The following is a 21591-nucleotide window of genomic DNA, read 5'->3' on the forward strand; positions in this document are numbered from 1 at the left end:
GTATCCTTAATTATAAAGGATATATGTCCTAATTTGGATCTGAGTGAGGATTAACCTCTTAAAGGACAGTAAACACAGTAGATTTGCATAATCAACAAATACAAGATAAGAGAAAACAATAGCAATTACTCTGAATTTCAACTGAGTAGTAGATTCTTTTAGAACACATTTCAAAGTTATGTATATTTCCACTCCCCCTGTACCATGTGATAGCAATCAGCCAATCACAAATGCATATACGTATAGTCTGAGTTCTTGCACATGCTCAGTAGGAGCTGGTGACTGAAAAAGTGTAAATATATAAGACTGTGCACTTTTTTTTTTAATGGAAGTAAATTGGAAAGTTGTTTAAAATTACATGCTGTATCTGAATCATGAAAATGTAATAAAACCTGAGAGTGTCCCTTTAAGTGCTGCTATCCTTCAATACCTAGAAGGAAAAGGCACTTACCTGAGATCCAGCTGCTGCTACTTAGGTGTGACAGGCACTTCGCTCCCTGTCATGGACCTGTAGTAAAAGAAAGAACAGAGTAACTAACTCTGGCTTTCTGCAAAGGGGTAGCAAAATGTTAAAAGTAAAGCCAAGACTAACTTGCTGCCTTTTAACTGCTTAAAGGCCACCACTACTCTTACTAAAGAGACTGACATGGACACAGCTAGACCCCAATTCTTGCTTGCAGGGAAGAGTACCTATAGAAGAATTAATATCTTCAGACATCAACTTCGCACAGCCTCCATTTACAGAGGCAAAGAGAATGATTGGGGATTATGGGTAAGGGAAGTTACACTTAACAGCTTTGCTGGGTTTGCTCTTTGCCTCCTTCTGCTGGCCAGGAGTTGAATATCCCACTAGTAATTGGAATGACGTTGCCATAGGAAAAAAAATTCATGCTCTCTTTCTAGATCATGAAAGAAAAAAAATGAAATAAAATGTGGGTTTCATGTCCCTTTAACGATTTTAAAACAAATTCATATCCATTTTACTGCAATTATTTAACTATAGGCAAACGCCACCCACCATTTGCCTTATTTGGAGGAGCCAATCTGGGCCTTAGTCAATAGACAAGACTAGTCATGGTCATAAAGTTAGTATAAAGTGCATTGTTTTGCAGTTCTCAGGTAAAGCCAACTGGGGACAGATTTATAGCAGAAGTCAGCAGGGTGCAGTTTAACCCCTTAATGACAACAGTACTTTTCCATTTTCTGTCCATTTGTGACAAAGGCTATTGTTACATTTTTGCGGGGTTTGTGTTTAGCTGTAATTTTCCTCTTACTCATTTACTGTACCCACACATATTATATACCATTTTTCTCGCCATTAAATGGACTTTCTAAAGATACCATTATTTTCATCTTATCTTATAATTTACTATAACAAAATTTATAAAATATGAGGATAAAATGGAAAAAAAAACACTTTTTCTAAATTTTAGCCCCAAAAATCTGTTACACATCTGCAACCACCAAAAAACACCCATGATAAATCATTTCTAAATTTTGTCCTGAGTTTAGAAATACCCAATGTTTACATGTTCTTTGTTTTTTGTGCAAGTTATAGGGCCATAAATACAAGTAGCACTTTGCTATTTCCAAACCACTTTTTTTCAAAATTAGCGCTAGTTACATTGGGACACTGATATCTTTCAGGAATCCCTGAATATCCCTTGACATGTATATATTTTTTTTTAGAAGACATCCCAAAATATGGATCTAGACCCATTTTGGTATATTTCATTTCACCGCCAAATGCGATCAAATACAAAATATCATTCACTTTTTCACAAACTTTCGGTTTCTCACTGAAATTATTTACAAACAGCTTGTGCAATTATGGCACAAATGGTTGTAAATGCTTCTCTGGGATCCCCTTTGTTCAGAAATAGCAGACATATATGGCTTTGGCATTGCTTTTTGGTAATTAGAAGGCTGTTAAATGCCGCTGCGCACCACACGTGTATTATGTCCAGCAGTTCAGGGGTTAATCAGGGAGCTTGTAGGGAATGTGTAGGGTTAATTTTAGCTGTAGTGTAGTAGACAACCCAAAGTATTGATCTAGGCCCATTTTGGTATATTTCATGCCACCATTTCACCGCCAAATGCGATCAAATAAAAATAAATTGTTTCCTTTTTCACAAACTTTAGGTTTCTCACTGAAATTATTTACAAACAGCTTGTGCAATTATGGCACAAATGGTTGTAAATACTTCTCTGGGATCCCCTTTGTTCATAAATAGCAGACATATGTGGCTTTGGTGTTGCTTTTGATAATTAGAAGGCCGCTAAATGCTGCTGTGCATCACACGTGCATTATGGCTAGCAGTGAAGGGGTTAATTACGTAGCTTGTAGGGAGTTTGCAGGGTTAATTTTAGCTTTAGTGTAGAGATCAGCCTCCCACCTGAAACATCAGACCCCCTGATCCCTCCCAAACAGCTCTCTTCCCTCCCCCACCCCACAATTGTTCCCGCCATCTTAAGTACTGGCAAAAAGTCTGCCAGTACTAATATAAAAGGTATATTTGGGTTTTTTTTTAATAGCATATTTACATATGCTGCTGTATAGAATTCCCCCTTAGCCCCCCAATATCATGGATCCCCCATCAAACCGTTCTCTAACCCTCCCCCTCTAGCCTAATGGGCGCCATCTTGGGTACTGGCAGCTGTCTGCCAGTACCCAGTTAAGGAAAAAAAAAATATTCTTTAATTTTAAGCTACTTTCTGTAGTGTAGCTACCACCCCCTCCCAGAACCCTTCGATTACTTTATAAATAAAATCCCCCCCCCTTTTCTCCCAATGTATTATTTTACTTTTCTGTAGGGTAGAGGTTCCCACCCGCTCCCGCCCACGCACCCGCCCAACGCCCCCCGTGCACGTGTCCATGCGCTCCCCCGGGTACTCCCGCCTACGATCCCACCCCCCCTCCACATAATCACGGGCCCATTGCAGGGCGCCCACCCGCCTCCCTGTTTTGCTCCCACCCACCAACGATGCTCCGGTGCAGAGAGGGCCACAGAGTGGCTCACTCCACATTGGAGGCTTGTAAAGGGGTATTGCAGGATGCCTCCATATCGAGGCATCACTGCAATACCCTCAGAGCTGCTGGAAGCGATCGCAATTGCTTCCAGCACTCTGTTAAGACAACTGATGTACCAGGTACGTCTATTGTCATTAACTGCTTGTTAATGCATGACGTACCTGGTACGTCAGTTGTCATTAAGGGGTTAAAGGGAAACTGAACCCAAATTTTTTCTTTCGTGATTCAGATAGAGCATGCAATTTTAGGCAACTTTTTAATTTACTCCTATTATCAAATTTTCTTTATTCTCTTGGTATCTTTATTTGAATTGCAAAAATGTAAGTTTAGATGCCGGCCCATTTTTGGTGAACAACCTAGGTTGTCCTTGCTGATTGGTGGATAAATTCATCCACCAATCAAAAACTGCTGTCCAGAGTCTGAACCAAGAAAAAAGCTTAGATGTCTTCTTTTTCAAATAAAGATAGCAAGAGAACGAAGAAAGATTGATAATAGGAGTAAATTATAAAGTTGCTTGAAATTGCATGCTCTATCGGAATCATGAAAGAAAAAATATGGGTTCAGTGTCCCTTTAAGTTATGGGAATTAGAAATTGTTTTATTTTCAGAGCTAAATTGCATGAAAGGGGGGCAAAATAAAGAATGAACGTATATTGCAAAGATGTTTTATTACACATAACTAAACATTTTATATAAAAATATCAAGGTGTTTACTGTCCCTTTAATAGTACCACTGGTGGACAAATATGGACATTTTGCCATTTCAAACTACATATTTTAACTGCTTAAAATAGATTGTTAGACACCAGAAACTTTGTAGTAAGAAAACAAAATGTTAGCTATTATATTGCATATTCTAGAAAAGTTTCCTGCAATGAAAAAGTACATTTAAAACTTTAAAGCAGTAGTTCTTAAAGGGACGTGATACCCAGATATTGAATCACTTGAAAAGGAATGCAGAATATCTGTAAAATGTTGACTTGATAATATAAACATCTCTATGTAAAAAAGGAAGACATTTCACCTCACAATTTCCTCAGCCTCATATCACTATAAAGGAACTTTAAAGCGCCCAAATTGGATGATTATCCCGTGACTTGCAAGAAAGCGTGCATCTGGCACGTGCAGGTCATTTTATTTTCCTCCTTAGTTTAATTAATTTTACTATGAAATACACTCACCCGCCACTTTATTAGGTACACCTGTTCAATTGCTTGGTAACACAAATTGCTTATCAGCCAATCACATGGCAGCACCTCAATGCATTTAGGCATATAGACATGGTGAAGCCGACTTGCTCAAGTTCAAACAGAGCATCAGAATGGGGATTTAAGTGACTTTGAACATGGCATGGTTGTTGGTGCCAGATGGGCTGTTCTGAATATTTAGAAAGCTGCTTATCTACTAGGATTTTCACGCACAACCATCTCTAGGGTTTATAGAGAATGGTCAGAAAAAAAAAGAAAATATCCAGTGAGCAGTAGTTGTGTGAACGAAAACACCTTGTTGATGTCAGAGGGGAATGGGCAGACTGGTCTGAGATGATAGAAAGGCAACAGTAACTCAAACAACCACTCATTACTACCAAGGTATGCAGAATACCATCTTTGAACGCACAACGGCTACAGCAGCAGTAGACCACACCGGGTGCCACTCCTGTCAGCTAAGAACAGGAAACTAAGGCTACAATTCGCACAGGCTCACCAAAATTGGACAATAGACGATTGGAAAAACATTGCCTGGTCAGTCTCGATTTCAGCTGCGACATTCAGATGGTAGGGTCAGAATTTGGCTTAAACAACATGAAAGCATTGATCCATCCTGCCTTGTATCAACGGTTCAGGTTGGTGGTGCAATGGTGTGGGGGATATTTTTATGGCACACTTTGGGCCCCTTAGTACCAATTGAGCATCATTTAAACGCCACAGTCTACACAAGTATTGTTGCTGACCATGTCCATCCCTTTATGACTACAGTTTACCCATCTTCTGATGGCTACTTCCAGCAGGATAATGCAACATGTCACAAAGCTCAAATCATTTCAAACTGGTTTCTTAAACATGACAATGAGTTCACTGTACTCCAATAGACTCCAGATCGCAATCCAATAAAGCACCCTTGGGATGTAGTGGAACAGGAGATTCGCATCTGTGTGATGCTATCATGTCAATATGCACCTTGTTGAACCTATGCCACAAAGAATTAAGGCAGTTCTGAAGGTAAAGGAGGGTCCAACCCAGTACTAGCAAGGTGTACCTAATAAAGTGGCTGGTGAGTGTATAGTAAAATATGAATTTCAGGAGATCACATTAAAGTATGAACTCAGAACTGATGAAGCTGATGAACACTTAGCTGTACAAATGTTGAAGTCAAATATCTTCTTTTTACATACAGAGGTTCATGTGATAGTTTGTCGGCTTTTTACAGTTCTGCTGCATCACTTTCAACTGATTAAAGGGATATGAAATCCCCCCAAAAAAATTTTGTGATTCAGACAGAGCATACCAGTTAAAAAGAAAAACGTTTCAAATTTACTTGTATTATCAAATTTGCTTAATTCACGTTATTCTTTGTTGAAGAGATATGTAGATAGGTGTTACATGTCAGTAGTGCCATCTACTGCTCTTGTATATAGATAATTGCAAAACTGCTGCCATATAGTGCTCCAGATGTAACGCTCCTGAGCTTACTTCACTGCTTTTCAAGAAAAGATACAAGAAAACAAAGAACATTTGATAGTAGAGGTAAATTGCATGCTCCAAATCATGAATGATACATTTTGGGTTTCATGTCCCTTTAAGCATATGATTATCATGTCCTTTAATACATATAGCCCATACTTACTTTTTTAAAAAAAAAAAAAAAAAAAGGTTCAAAATGTCAATTTTCACACGAATAAAATAATGAAACAGGTTGCCAAACTGAAGAAACAAGCAAGCTTCTGCACACTAGTTTGGAAAAGGGATATGGTTTGACAGCCAAATCACATGTGGATGAAGAGTTAACTAAATCTTGAGCAATGTGTGTGCACTAAAACAGCATTCTATCTTCTCAGTTGCACATCAAACATTTTAAATTCTACAGGATGCCCTGCTGTTATAAAAGGGATGTAAAATAAAGTGTAATTACAAGATTTTATGTAGCATTGCAATGAATTGGCATACCAGATTGTGAAACCATTCTGAATACATTAACACCTTGTTAGAAATATTTTTTTTCAACGGCCAAACTCCTCCTTCCATTTACCTTATTTGTAGAAGCTAAAAAAAAATTGTTACTGGAGTAAACAAAACTTGTCACTGTTAGAAAAACAGCTTCTTATTACCAATACCAGTTAGGGACAGATAAGCAACAGGGTTAGACTAGTGAAGTCTGCAGTTCTTAAATCCAAATGAGTCAAAGTTAAATTACAGGAAAAGAGGGCAAAATAATCAAAGTGTATTATTTTTTACTACACAGAATTAAAAACATTTTAGATTACAAGATTACATTTTTTTCCAGTCACCTTAAGCCCCAATGTGACCTGCTTAATTTTCTAACGTGCAAAGAAACATTAAAATGAACTGTAAAGACCACTATGGTAGTTAATAAAGTTTTATTAGCTGGGTGAGGTACACAGTACAAATACAGCTAATAGAAATACAATTTGAAGAAAAAAAAAAAATGTATTATAAAATAAAAATATGTACAAAGTTATCCATAAGTAACAAAATACACAATTAAATCGGACCCAATTCTCCAGAAGTACACATACAGTGAGAAATGTGACATTCCTGCAAGCAAATACATTTAACACAGCTTCTGCTGTTTAAGAATTAAACTGAAATCCTGCAGGTTAAAGACATCTCTCGCTTTGTTTAGATAAATAAAAAGCACCTTACGTTTGCCCTCATTTGAACATGTATACAGAGATAAAAACATCTGGGAATCAGAAACAAGAAGCGATTAACTCTACATCTGAAATACATCATATTACACCTTAAAGAAAAAAAAATACAATATCAAAATGTATCATAAATCCCTATCCCCCTCCCTCTTTTCTGTAAGATGGCATTTAAGTTTGCCAGTTAACAGATTTCTGTACAAAACAAGACCCAGTATAAAGAAAAAGAAAAAAAAAAAAATATATATATATATATATATATATATATATATATATATATATATATATATATTTTTTTTTTTTTTTTTTTTTTTCCTCTCTTTAAATACAAGCCCACCTACAATTTACAACATGCTGTTTGAACCAAATATGGCTGTTAATGCCTGGGCAATCAACCTTCAGACACCCACTGCAGGGCAGGATGCCTGTAAGCACACCACCAGCAGTAAAGAGGTTAAACAGTTTCCCTCAATCTACTTCATTCCCTAACAATAGAGGAAACTCTGGAAGACCCCTCCAAGGACAGAGTTGGGCAGCTTTACAACTAGCGCCGATCACTAGCCAAAACTGATCAACAGATCCAACTGGAGAATCTAACTCTTCACATGCAATCATAGTAAATCTGAAAAGTTTAGTTTCCTGTGCCAGGGTAAATATGTAAAAAAGGTGCGAAGAAAAATTGACTGGAAGATATCTTATAACGGCTCAGTCCTCATCGCTGATGAATTCATGATGAATGATGACATCTGTGTAAATGTCTCTTCCCTGAGATGAATCCTGTATGAACATAAAAAAAAATACAAATGTGACATAAGTGCATAAACCAATGTATCAGGGGGGTTTTGGGCTCTAATCACAGAGTAAAAAAAATAAATAAATTTAACTTCATCAATCTGCACCAACGATTGACTTTTATGAAAAAAATCTAAAAAAAACATAAAAAACCCCCCACTAAAATAAATCAGATTTCAAAATGACCTGAATGCCGCAGACCACAGCCATTTTCAGCATTCGGTTCATTAACGAATATTGAAATCCAACATGCCTATTTATTTAATGAAACATCTACAGATACAATTAGAAGGACCTAAAAGTTCCTACAACATATAAACATATCTTAACTCAAAACAGTTCTGAAGCTGTATGGAAATTAGATGCAGACTCACTCCCAGCGGGTCCAGGTTTGATACAGCTGTAATTCTTGGCAGTGTAATTTGTGTATAGCAGTGCTTCTGCTATTAATTGTTTAGAATCTAAACAGTTTATAGTTGCTTCTTGTTGTAGGGATTTATGTACTCAGTCAATGTATTTTCTACTATTGTTTTGTGTAAACAAAGTAGATACTTAAAGGGATAGAAAGGTCAAAATTAAAATGTGCATAAATGCATTTCAAATTGAAGTAGAAGCATTTTTGCAATAAACTTCGATTAGCAAAAATGCTTCTTGTGAAAGTTATTACTATTTCCCTGCGGCATATGCACATATCTTGTAAGGGCCTGAGCACCAGTATTGAAGTTCAGAGAGCTGGCGATGGTGTGTTGTGTCTGTGAAGACTTAATTTGTTTTATAGAAGACACCACAGACTCTTTCAGGTGTAGTGTTTGAATACTGATGCATAGGCCCTTACAGGATATGTGCATATGCTGCAGAAAAACCAGGAACTTTGACAAGAAGCATTTTTGCGAATAGAAGAATATTGCAAAAATGCTTCCATTTCACATTGAAATGCACATTTTGACCTTTCTATCCCTTTAAAACATTTTTTGAATGCATAGCATTACAACAGACATGTTTGCCTATGTCCGTTAACTTAATTGCAAATTACTATTTCTCAACAACATTGTGAATAGGCATGTGTCATAGTGATCAACTATTCCTTTTGGTATAAAGACAACATGTAATCTCAACTAATATTTACAAACACAAAAAGGTATGCCCTGTAGTTTGTTTTTTTTTTGTTTAAGATCATGAAAATATCCCTTTAATTTGATGAACATCCTAGCATTATTTTAGAATACTTTGTTTGCTTTTATGTGTGCATAAATGTATAGAGAAGTATGACTTTAAAAAGAGAGATAGTTAACAGGGTCACTAACAAAAACCATGTCCTAAATTATGTAATTAGTACAAAACAATAAGCAAAGTCCTTTGTAAAGACTTGCTGCATGAATTACATTTATTTTAGTGCAAAAACATTTATGAATGCAGCAGTCCAAGAAAGCGCCTCCCCAAACTCTGCATCAGGGTGCACGGTAAATAAACAGGTGGCGGTTTGCAATAGGATGTGCCATCCTCTTCATCATTGAGAAAAAAAAATAATGATTTAGGCACAGGGCTGCCAGCTGCTTTGATTGATGTAATTTTGACTTTTTAAAACAAGTTTATTTAAGCTGCATATTTGTATAACGAACTTCTATTACTGTAATGTGCTAATTGCATAACTTACATGACACTATTAAAGGGTTAGAAATTGATTCCCATTTGACCCTAATTAAACTATATTATTATAATGATTATTATAAAGGCAATTAAATGAAACAGGTTTTTTTTTAATTAAGCTTTAACATAGCTTATTTTTTAGCATTAAACTATAACTAAATGAGCAGTAATGACCGCCCATAAAATGAGACATGGCTCATGTAAATCCAGCATCCGCCCCCCATCCAATGGTGAAGTGGCTGGGCCCCTTAATTTCAATATTGCTATCAGTCAACATTGTATGCACAGTCTCTGTTAATGTACAGCTGTTCACAGCCTATTCATCAGTATTGGAGGGGCAGCTTCACACAGGCAAATGAGAGGAGACAGGGAATAGTAAAATAACCTTAGCTGAGACTAGGGGCTCGATTTATCAAGCCCCTGCGGCTGTAAGTTCTCACAAGAACTTGCTCGCCGTGATGTATCAAGCAGCGGTCACTAGACCGATGCTTCCCTAAGCTCTTCGCCACCTCTAAGGTGGCGCAATTCAAATCTCCTCGGCCGAGTCCGACCGAGGAGATGGACAGCTCCTGCCCGCGCGCAATTGGCTGTGCGCGGGCAGGGGGCGTGATTGCACGTGAGTGCAAAATAGCGCTTGTGTGCAATGGAAAATACCTGCGGGTAATTTCGCCCCACCACAGGCGAGCTGAGGCGTACAGGGGGGCGCGTATACGTGCCCCTGTACGCCTCAGCGTTAATAAATCTAGCCCTAGCTGTGCAAGACTTTGCTGCTGCTTTTGTCCCAGTTCAGCCCTGCACTAAGGAGAGCAGAGTATATACTAGAATTCTTCCCTGCCTGTGATTTAGTGCATCTTTGCTTCAGACTTTGAATACAGCAGCAGTGTGAAAGCTCTGTTTATTTAAATTGTCCGGCTTATCTCCCCCCTCTTCCTTGATGTGTTTGCTTGATTAGTGAGGGCTCCAATTCAACATGAAAGCAAACATAGCAAGAAGGAGGGGGAGATGAATCCGACAGTGTAAATAAACAGAGCGCTCATACTCAAGTCAAGTATACTTTATTAGCATGACATTATTACGTGTTGCCAAAGTAATATGTTACAATAAAACAGATCAATAACAATTTATAAAGTAGGAGTATAGTGGGTAAATATGATAACAGTTCATTTCATCTGATTGGGGGTTCTGGTCATGTGACAGTCTGCTCAATATTTTGCTACTATGCTTGTAGCTTTGCTTTTTTTCTCCTAAGAGCACACAGTCTTTGTTCAGACATCTGTGGGAAGTCTGTTCTTTCTTTCATTATTTTTGGGAAGTATTTGTATCTTGTACAGTATAAGAGGAAGTGAGCTTCAGTCTCTATGACCCCACTGTCACACTGCGCACATTGTCTGGCTGCCCTGGGTCTCCATTTTGTCTGATATCTGCCAGTCTCTATTTCCAGCTGGTGGTCAGAGATTCTATATTTAGTGAGTATCTGTCTGTGCTTTGGGTTGGTGACACTTGTGAGATACTCAGCTAGTTTGTTCTCTCTCTGTAGAGACCTGTAAGACTCAAGCTTGTTTTGTTGCCCTATCTTTTTCTCACGCTGTAAATGTCTGAAGCACAGATGCACTTCATCACAAACAGGGAAGAATTGTAACACACACAATGTTGATGCCGGCCAGTTTCTGAGATCCTGTGAAACATATCTGTCAGGTGGCTAGAGATGCCGCTCTAGCATACTACCAACTTATGTTCCTGCCTCCTCTAAGTAGACTGCTGAAAGAGGTGCTGGAGAGGCAAGTCTGAGCAAGTGTTGTCAATGCAAATAGTTTAATTGCGCATGCGGCCGCCATGATATTTCTACCTAGGTAGAACATTGTAACAGGCTGCATATTAATAAGTAGAAAATGGGTTTGGCGCAAAATTATTTTTTTCAGTTAAAATTGCAAGAAATGGAAAGAAAACTATACAAAGGTCCCAATTACAAATTACTTTATTATAAAAAGAAGTTTTGAATGAGTTGAAAATATTTTTGGGGTTTACTATCCCTTTAAATACTGTGTATGCTTTTCCTTTAAGAGTGTGATGTGATAAGTTTCACATCACATGGTTTCCCTACACCTAATACATAGCATGTTCATGAAAAAGTCATACACAGACACTTACCGTCAGACCGGTTTCATCTTATCATGCTTAGTGATACTCTACTTCCTGGGAAAAAAATAATTTTAATATCAGCATTTAATACAATAGTAAATGGTGCAAAGACCATGATCTACAAGTTTAATGTATCCCTTACCTGCATGTGAAGTTCCTCTTTTTCCTTTGGAGAGAAAAATCTCCCACCATCACCTCTCTTCCTAGCCATGGCATGGCGATGTCGTGACTCATGCAAGTATTTCTAAAGAGATAAAAGAAAAATGATGTCAGAATGGACACCTTTAGCCTGCACAACTCCCAGCTTTAAAGGGATATTAGACAGTATGAGATTGTAATAGAACATGTTTAATTATTTGTGTAGTTAAAAACAAAACAAAAAACTTTGCTATATTCGTTCAATATTTATTTTGTCCCCTTTTCTGGTAAGAAAAGGAATATAAAACCCAATTTTTTCTTTCATGATTCAGATAGAGCATGCAATTTTAAACAACTTTACAAATTACTTCTAATTTTTTTCCCATCGCTCTTTGTATCTTCTGTTGAAAAGCAGTAGTGTATGCTTAAAGGGACAGTACACTGTAAAATTGTTTTTCCATAAATGTATTTTAAATGACTTGTTATACCAGCTGCAGAGTATAAAATATTTGAGAAATTGCATTTTCGGGTTTATTTGCGTATCTGAAGTAGCTGGTTTTGTGCTTTGAAACCACAGCCTATTACAATGGGTTGAGCTTCAGGTAATATCAGATCTCATTATGTTATCACTTTTATGTACACAGACTTGCTTCCTTATCTTATATTTGTCTGGAACACCAAAGCTCAATACATAAAGAGAACAATGGAAAATTATCATTTTATTACTTAACTATCATGCCCCCCACTGAGGGTGTAATCTATTCTGCTGGCTGTGTTTACTTAGGCTTGTCAATAGCGTATACGCCAGTATCAAAACTTTCAGTATAGGTTGGGAAACCACAAGCTAAATCAGCTATTTCAAATGCTGAAATATGAGTAAAGGAGCTACTTGCAACCAATTTAATACAGTCTAGCAGGTAAAAAGGATCATTGGGAATAATTTAAAGAGGAGAAAGTTTATGGGTGAACTGTCCCTTTAAGAACTGTCCCATTTCTGGAACACTATATGGCAGCAATTTTTCGGTTATCCATTTGCAAGAGCACTAGATGGCAGCACTATTTCCTGCCATTTAGTGCTCCAGTTGCCTACCTAGGTATCTCTAACACAAATCATCATAGGAACAAAGAAAATTTGATAACTGAATTAAATTGGAAACTTTTTAAAAAACAAAAAGAATATATTTGGGTTTCATATCCCTTCAACTTGAAAATTGTTTGTTTTTGTCACAGGCCCAGACTGAGCATAGGCCAAACCAGGCAAATGCACGGTGGGCCGCCGGTTACCTAAGCACCGCCCATCATTACCGGCGCACACACAGTGCTTCACTTTACTGTGGCTCTTATTTTATTGAGCGTGACGTGTGACACTAGGATTAGATAACAACACTCATACATTACAGTTGGTGCGACTATTGGGGTGGGCCGCCAGTTCCCTTAGTCCTGCCCACCATTACCCTTAACGCAAGCCACAAACTTTACACAAGCAACAGTGTGAGAGAGTGGGACTTGACGGAAAATTGCCCAGGGTGCCAGGGACACTAACGCACAGCGGCATCCTTAATAAAAAAAAAAAAAAAAAAAAAATATATAGCATAGTAACTTAGTGGTTTCCACTCGGTCCTACCACGGCACCACATGTTGCTTCACTGCTGTCTCCTGCTGGAGCTGCAGCTCCAGGGAGGCCCATGAGACAGTGGTTATTACTTTAATGTATTTGGCAAGAGTCCATGAGCTAGTGACATATGGGATATACAATCCTACCAGGAGGGGAAAAAAGTTTCCCAAACCTCAAAATGCCTATACATACACCCCCTCACCACACCCAGAATTCAGTTTTACAAACTTTGCCTCCAATGGTGGTGGTGAAGTTTGTGCTTCATTTTCTTCAATGATATGCACTTCTCAGCATTTTGAAGCCTGATTACTCTGAGTACAGTGTTTGTCAAAGGGATGTGACGGGAGTATCACCTATTGATTCTATGGTTTTCCTCACAGGAAATCTTTTCAAAGGTTCTTTGTTATCGGTCGTAGAGATTCATCTCCTACCTCGCTTTTCAGATCGACGATATACTCTCATATTCCATTACCTCTACTGATACTGTTTCAGTACTGGTTTGGCTATCTGCTTTATGTGGATGGGTGTCTTTCATTACTTAAAAAAGGGACAGTCAACACCAGAATTTTTGTTGTTTAAAAAGATAGATAATCCCTTTATTACCCATTCCCCAGTTTTGCATAACCAACACAGTTATAATTATACACGTTTTACCTCTGTAATTACCTTGTATCTAAGCCTCAGCAGACTGCCCCCTTATTTCAGTTCTTTTGACAGACTTGCAGTTTAGCCAATCAGAGCTGGCTCCAAGGTAAATTCACGTGCATGAGCTCCATGTTATCTATATGAAACACATGAACTAATGCCCTCTAGTGGTGAAAAACTATCAAAATGCATTTAGATTAGAGGCGGCCTTCAAGGTCTAAGAAATTAGCATATGAACCTCCAAGGTTTAGCTTTCAACTAAGAATACCAAGAGAACAAAGCAAAATTGGTGATAAAAGTAAATTGCAAAGTTGTTTAAAATTACATGCCCTATCTGAATCATGAAAGGGTTTGTTTTTTTTTACTTGACTGTCCCTTTAAGCCACTCAGCTATGGTTTGGCACTTTATGTATTAATATAAAGTTTTAAATATATGTATTGTACTTATATTTGCCATGAGTCAGGTTTATGTATATTTCCTTTTGCAGACTATTCAGTTTAAAATTGGGAAACATAATTGACTGCTTTTTCATTAATTTTCGCGAGCAAAATTAGGCTCAAAAAGTCGCAAAATGCTGATATTTATTGCATCATTCTTGGCGCGAGAATTTTATTGCCGCAAAGATACGTTCGGCGACGCAATACGTCATTTCCGGCGTCTTAGTTGACGCCAGTTTCCTTGCATAAGGTTGCATCTGCCATGACGTGAGTTGCGTCATTTCCGGATGTTGTTTGCACCAAAAAAAAAAATGTCATTTTGCGTTGCGCATCATACTTGGTGCCAAATAATTTAATTATTTAAACCCCACTTCCTATATGCCTCTTTTTATGCTCAGAGAGCTATACTGTTTGCATTTTTTTCCCATTCCTGCAACTGCCATATAAGGAAATTGATCATTTTGCTTTAAATATGTTGTCTCAATCTGATCCGGTCTCAGAAACCACTGTTGGAACCCTGCTGCCTGATAACAGTTCTACCAATGCTAACTGTATCTTTTGTAAATTAGCGGAGATTATATCTCCAGCTGTAGTATATATCAGTTGTCATGATAAGCTTTTACATGCAGAGAATGTATCCATCAGTACTAGTACAATGCCTGTTGTTCCTTCAACATCTAATGCAAATGATATCCCTGTGAATATAAAAGATTTTATTGCTGATGCGATTCAGAAGGCTTTGTCTGCTATTCCGCCTTCTAATAAACGTAAAAGGTCTTTTATAACTTCTCATAAAAGTTGATGAAATTTCAAATGACCGACAACATACGGAATTATCCTTCTCTGATGAGGATTATCTGGTTCAGAAGATCCTACCTCAGATACTGACAAATCTACTTATCTCTTTAAGATAGAGTATATTCCTTCCTTGCTAAAAGAAGTGTTGATTACTTTGGATATTGAGGAAACTAGTCTCCCTTGATACTAAAACTAGAAAACGTTTAAATTCTGTTTATAGACCTCCTGTGGTTACTCCAGAGGTTTTTCCAGTTCCTGATGCTATTTCTGATAGGATTTCAAAAGAATGGAATAGGTCTGGTGGTACTTTTATTCCTTCTTCTAGGTTTAAAAAGTTGTATCCTGGCGGGGCGGAGCCGGCATGTAAACATAGCAGACGTACATCCAGAAAGCTCTTAGGCCATAATTAATCTATAGTGATAAAACATTTAAAAATCTGCAACTATCCTTTATAAATTTGTGGGGAAGTAACTGCTTCATGGTGCAGACTGTGTTGGTGAGACTTCTGATACAGCAGAGTGACAAAAGGGCGACCGGTGAGATATCAGCACACCACTAACGTCACAACCCCAGAGCAGGGACACAAGCTAACCACCGAACTTCACCGCAATCCCCAAACTCAAGGTCGGGGCTCCGCTCCTGAGTGGATACAGAGTCGCTGACAAGTGATAGTGACGAGCCGCAGCTGTTCACTTACCAGACTACGCAGCAGCCGGCACACAAGTTAACGGACCGCTCATGCCTGCAAGACGCCCAAGTGTATATAGTGACCCGAAACCTGCAATGACACGAAACTTGCGGAGGCAGCCCAGACTCATTCAGGCTACAAACCCCAGAAGGACAGTACGGATGAGGTGAGGTTTAAATTCTCAACAACTTTGATATAAGGAAGGGGAGCCGCCATTTTGGCTAACAAGTGCATAGCACTTTCACTCTGCAGCTTAGTACACAGAGGATAACATACTAATTAGGTCCCAAAAACTTCAGACTATTAATGCTCATAAAGTTTTGAGGTACTACTGGGAGACTTTTTCTTATCTAAGCCCTTATACACCATACATCAGTGTGTCATCTTAAGAGCTACCCTTTTTTTTTTTTCTCTGAGAGGAGTGCTGCTAAGAGTCAGATATATTTAGGCGCAGAAACCCCAGATCCTATAGTGATATACATCAAGAGATTATAAACTGTGATTAACTCTTGGGATTAGTAGTGTCCCAACTTGGGCTCCTGGGCCCACCCCACATAGTAATTCAGCCCCACACTTATAATTGCAGAGAGCAGACTGCCCCTACATTGCCCACCACTACAGATACTATCAAGGTGTCAAGTATCATACTGCTGGGACATTGTATAGGGCTCCTAGTGGGGACTTTCTTATCTTATCTATCCTAAAAGACTTTGTTTCAACCTACATCCCACACACTGTTATAAGGTGCGCTGCATTGCTTGCTCAGTGAAGGAGCTGATAGAACTATTCCCACACCTCCTCCCAAAGGTACTAACAGGCTCATTTCAACAACTGTGCTATTGTGCCCCTCCTGATCCTTTCCCGCTCCCAACGTTAGAGCGGGTCATATCCTCTGCCCTTTGCCCGTCAGTGTCCAGTGGTGACATAATCCCAGAGGAGGCCCACATATACATCCAGAGATATTAGCAACACACTTATTGACCGGGTATACGATAGCACCTACTACCACATCTTTTCTCACGGCCTCTTCATGAGTGCAATCATGGCTTAAAACTCTAAGGCCATTTCTACCCAGGGGGCCCAATGTAGAGTCTTGGGGTCTCTAACCAGTAAGAATCAGACAGCAGGGAACTATCATGCCACAAGGTAACAGGAATAAACATTTGGCGGCAATACCAAAGAAATCCTTATCAAATAATTTTAAGGCCGCTACTCATATTGAGAACACCTCCCATAGTCCTGGGATAATCCCTCAATCTGAGGCCCTGATACCAAACACGCCTACACCTCTATCCTCTGAGGCTTCTATGGATGGCATTAAAGCCTCAGCGATAGTTGATACTCTAACGGAGACAATGAAGAACCTGGAAGAGACTCACTAAAACTATCCGGGGCTCAGTTGCTGAATTGCGAAGACACATTGGTGCTATCAACGAACACATCGAAGCTCTGGAACGCAAGCAAGAAGACCTAGCCATAGAACAGGCTAATTTGATTACCCACACACAACATGTAATGGATCCTGTAGATATTATTGAAGCAAAAGTGGCAGATCTCGAAGATCGTTTGAGACGGAACAATCTTAGATTCCGGGGTATTTCAGAAGATGTCTCACCCAGCGAACTTGGGGATTTCATCCTCGAGTATTGTAAACATCTTAAACCATCCACAAATCCATCTGAATCCCTAATAGACAGGGCACATAGTCTCCCGAGAGGTGGGAATGTCTCAGCAGATAAACCATGAGATACAATAGTACGTTTCCACTACTTCACATTTAAAGAACACATTCACAAAGCAGCCTTCAACACCTCTTCCCTACCAGAAGGAGTTAAACACATACAAGTCTTCCCGGATCTATCCCAATACACCATGAAAAAAAAGGAACTCTTTCCGGGAGATCACGACTACGCTAAGGAGGAGGGGTATCAAATATCGGTGGGGATACCCGACAAAGTTCCTCATTCACAAGGATGGTTCGCTGATTACTATAAATGACCCCTCTTGAGGGAGACACCTCCTGGACCGGTGGTTTCAGGAGCCCCCAAGATCTTTGAACTCCCTGCCAATGAGACCCTCTGAGACCCAGGATCTACAAACTCTAATATACAATAGGTCTGAGAGACTAAGTCCAACAGCTAAGGAATGGGACCCACTCACTCAGAGATCGCAGCCTCCAAATGCTAAACCTCAGAATCAAGACTGACTCTTTCCTGAACTGACGGAACTACAATTTGTTTCCTCTTCTTGGGACTTTAAGCCATAAATGATCGAGGTCACCAAATAGTAATGTATACATTTTTTGTGAGTTCTAAGGTTTCCTTGCACTGGTTATCTTTTATTTCTTATTACGATACGTCCTTACATGTTCATGCTAAAATGTAACCCTTATTGCAGGCTCACTTATATTGTTAAGATTTACTATTGGACTGTTGCCTGTTATATTTGTCTTCCCTACACGATATTGTTATATCAAGGTTACATCTCAGGGTAATGGTTTATAATAACCCCCCCCCCCCAATCTCCTACCATATGGCTCTATCCCAAAACAATAAGTTAGTAGACCCCACAAGACGCCAAGTTTCATTTTTCTTTCGCCTATGATATAGGCCCCCATGCCCCATAAATTACCTTTGACCTGTACCACATAGAGACGTAATTAGACCCCTATTTAGTTGCTAACATACTCAAGTCCTCATAACCTTATAGGCTCCGCCCCCCACACCCCAACCCCTACCCTCTCACTTCTTTTCCGGAACTGAGGGGTGATTTTTACCCTCTAAGAACATTTAACCTGAGCCATTTTACTAAAAACTTACCCATAACTTCCTACCCCACTTCTACCCCTTTGAGCTTACTTCGTAAGCAGTGGAAAATATATCCTATAGAAAATTCTCTTGGTTTAACATGTATGTCAGTATGTTTTAGTGTCCACTGTTCTTGCAATTTACTGATGATATATTTTGTGTACCCGAACGTACTTTGATGATATTTAATATTACTAAGGTACATAATGGACACGCTTCTACTGGATATCTTATTGAATACTGTTGATAATGTGGCATACCACTTGTGATTGCTAAATGTTTGATACAGTGAAAAGTATCTATGGAACTATTCTTAATAACTTGACCACATGTATACTACTGTACTTGATGTATATGTCTATTTGTTAACAACTTGTATACATTCCTGTTCAGTGATTATTTGTTGACTTATGCACAAAATCTTTTAATAAAACAATTTTGGGGAAAAAAAAGTTGTATCCTTTGCCAGCAGTTAGGTTGGAGTTTTCGGAAAATAAATCCCCAAGGTTGATGGGGCTATTTCTACTCTTGCCAAACGTACTACTATTCCTAGGGAAGATAGTACTTATTTTAAGGACCCTTTAGATAGGAAACTTGAATCTTATCTAAGGAAAGCTTATTTATTTTCTGGCTACATTCTTAGGCCTGCTATATCCATGGCTGATGTTGCAGCTGCATCAACTTTTTGGTTGGAAAGCTTAGTGCAACAGGAAACAGATCCTGATTTGTCTAGCATGGTTCGCTTGCTTCCACATGCTAATCATTTTATCTATGATGCTATTTTTGAGATCATCAATATTGATGTTAAAGCTATGTCTTTAGCTATTTTAGCTAGAAGAGCTTTGTGGCTCAAATATTGTAATGCTGACATGGTATCTAAGTCTAGATTACCATCTCTTTCTTTCCAAGGTAATAAGTTATTTGGTTCTGAGTTGGATTTGATTATTTCAACTGTCACTGGGGGGGAAGGGAGTTTTTTTTACCTCAGGATAAAAGATATAAGGGTAAATCTAAAGCTTCTAATCGTTTTTGTTCTTTTCGACAGAAAAAGGAACAGAAAGCCAATCCTTCCCCCAAAGAATCTGGTTCCAATTGTAAACCTTCTTCAAGTTGGAATAAATCCAAGCCTCTTAAGAAACTAGCCAGCCCTCAAGTCTGCATGAAGGTGCGGCCCTCATTCCAGCTCAGCTGGTGGGGGGGGGGACAAATTAATTTTTCAAAAACATTTGGGCAGATTCTGTCCAAAATCAATGGATTCAGAGTATTGTCTCTCAAAGATATTGAATAGGTTTCAGAGTAAGACCTCCTGTGAGAAGATTTCTTCTCTCACACGTTCCAGCAAATCCAGTGAAGGCTCAAGCTTTTCTGAAGTGTGTTTTAGATCTAGAGCTTTCAGGGGTAATCATACCAGTTCCGTTTCAGGAACAGGGTCTGGGGTTTTATTCAAATCTATTCATTGTCCCAAAGAAAGAAAATTTATTCAGGCCAGTTCTGGACCTGAAAATTTTGAATCGTTTTGTAAGAGTGCCAACTTTCAAAATGGTGACTATAAGGACTATTCTGCCTTTTGTTCAGCAAGGTCATATGTCCACAATAGACTTGCAGGATGCATATCTTCATATTCCGATTCAACCAGACCACTATCGGTTTCTGAGATTATCTTTTCTAGACAAGCATTACCAATTTGTCGCTCTCCCATTTGGCCTAGCGACAGCTCCAAGAATTTTTTCAAAGGTTCTCGGTGCTCTCCTCTCTGTAATCGGAGAACAGGGAATTCCGGTGTTTCCTTATTTGGACAACATCTTGGTACTAGCTCAGTCTTTACATTATGCCGAATCTCACACAAATCAACTAATTGAAGGATCAATTTACCAAAAAGTTCCTAGATTCCTCAGACAAGAGTCACCTTTTTAGGTTCCCAGATAGATTCAGTGTCCATGACTCTGTCTCTAACAGACAAGAGACGAAATGTTCCAAAAATACATAGATAAAAAACAGGTACCTTGCGGTGTAAGAATTTTTAAAAATGGTTAATTTAAGGAAGATTTAACTCTCAATTCCAAGTGGGATGAAGCACTAAATGATTGTTCTATAACACTCATAAAGATATTAATTGCCCATAGGAAGGTGTTAGTTGAACAAGCATGTAAAGAAATAGATACTATACAAAATAGTTTGGAAAAATTTAAAACTTTGAAATTATATGAAGACCTAAATAATATGGTCTTACAGAAAACAGACACTTTCCAAAGAGAACTAATGAAAATAAAAAATCGTAAATTAATCAGGGATGAGGAAGATTATCAAAAAGGTTGAATACACATACAATAAAAAGAAAATTATTTCTAGTCCTCATCCAGTGGGAGATTTGAACCACCAACAAAGCAATAATCACCTACAAACACCTACTGCAAATACTTCAAATGATCTCACTAATGAGTGGACTGCAGTTAATAATTCTAAAAACAAAAATAAAAAACTACCATAATAGGAATGATCATCATTATAGAGGTAGTGGCTATCCTAATGGTAATCGTTAGTCTTCCAGGCATTTTGAACAGCCTAATAGTAGGCCCCATTATAATCCGAATGGACAACTTCCCAGACAACAATAGAACCACAATGATTATATGGAAAGGAGAGTCAATGATATAGGACACCATCACTACAAATGTTATACTCCTAAACAATATTCACAGTCGAATGTAGCCAATCATTGGTCTAAAAATTATTATCAAACACAAGAAGGTCCTTTCCATTCTTCCACAGCATCTTATCCCTCTTCTAACCATCACTATGAACGACTAAGAGATTTCCCCCTCCTGGTCAAGGTAATGTCTATAATAGAGAGGCTCCCCCTTCTGGTCAAATTAATGTCTACAATAGATCTGCTGCTCGCAACGATATAGGTTCAAACCATATCGAAAATCATTCAAATCTGAATTCACATTCAGGTCCCTATAATAATGGC

At 38.5% G+C, this 21591-nt stretch overlaps 1 protein-coding gene across 7 annotated transcripts in view; it reads right to left on the bottom strand.

Moving 5' to 3' along the window:
- Nucleotides 1-6608: 6608 nt before the first annotated feature.
- NFYA (nuclear transcription factor Y subunit alpha) overlaps nucleotides 6609-21591 on the bottom strand; it is a 45105-nt gene continuing 30122 nt past the window's right edge. For 5 of the 7 annotated variants that reach the window (XM_053706759.1, XM_053706754.1, XM_053706756.1 and 2 more), the window contains 2 exons: nucleotides 11634-11735; nucleotides 6609-7690 (listed from right to left, as the gene is read on the bottom strand). In XM_053706759.1, coding sequence (XP_053562734.1) covers nucleotides 7619-7690; nucleotides 11634-11735 — 174 coding nt within the window. In that variant the 3' untranslated portion in view covers nucleotides 6609-7618. Of the gene's footprint in view, nucleotides 7691-11500; nucleotides 11546-11633; nucleotides 11736-21591 lie in introns of all 7 variants that reach the window. The other 2 variants (XM_053706760.1, XM_053706758.1) reach the window with 1 other exon arrangement.

This window comes from Bombina bombina, chromosome 3 (genome assembly GCF_027579735.1).
Source record: "Bombina bombina isolate aBomBom1 chromosome 3, aBomBom1.pri, whole genome shotgun sequence".
NCBI lineage: Eukaryota > Metazoa > Chordata > Amphibia > Anura > Bombinatoridae > Bombina > Bombina bombina.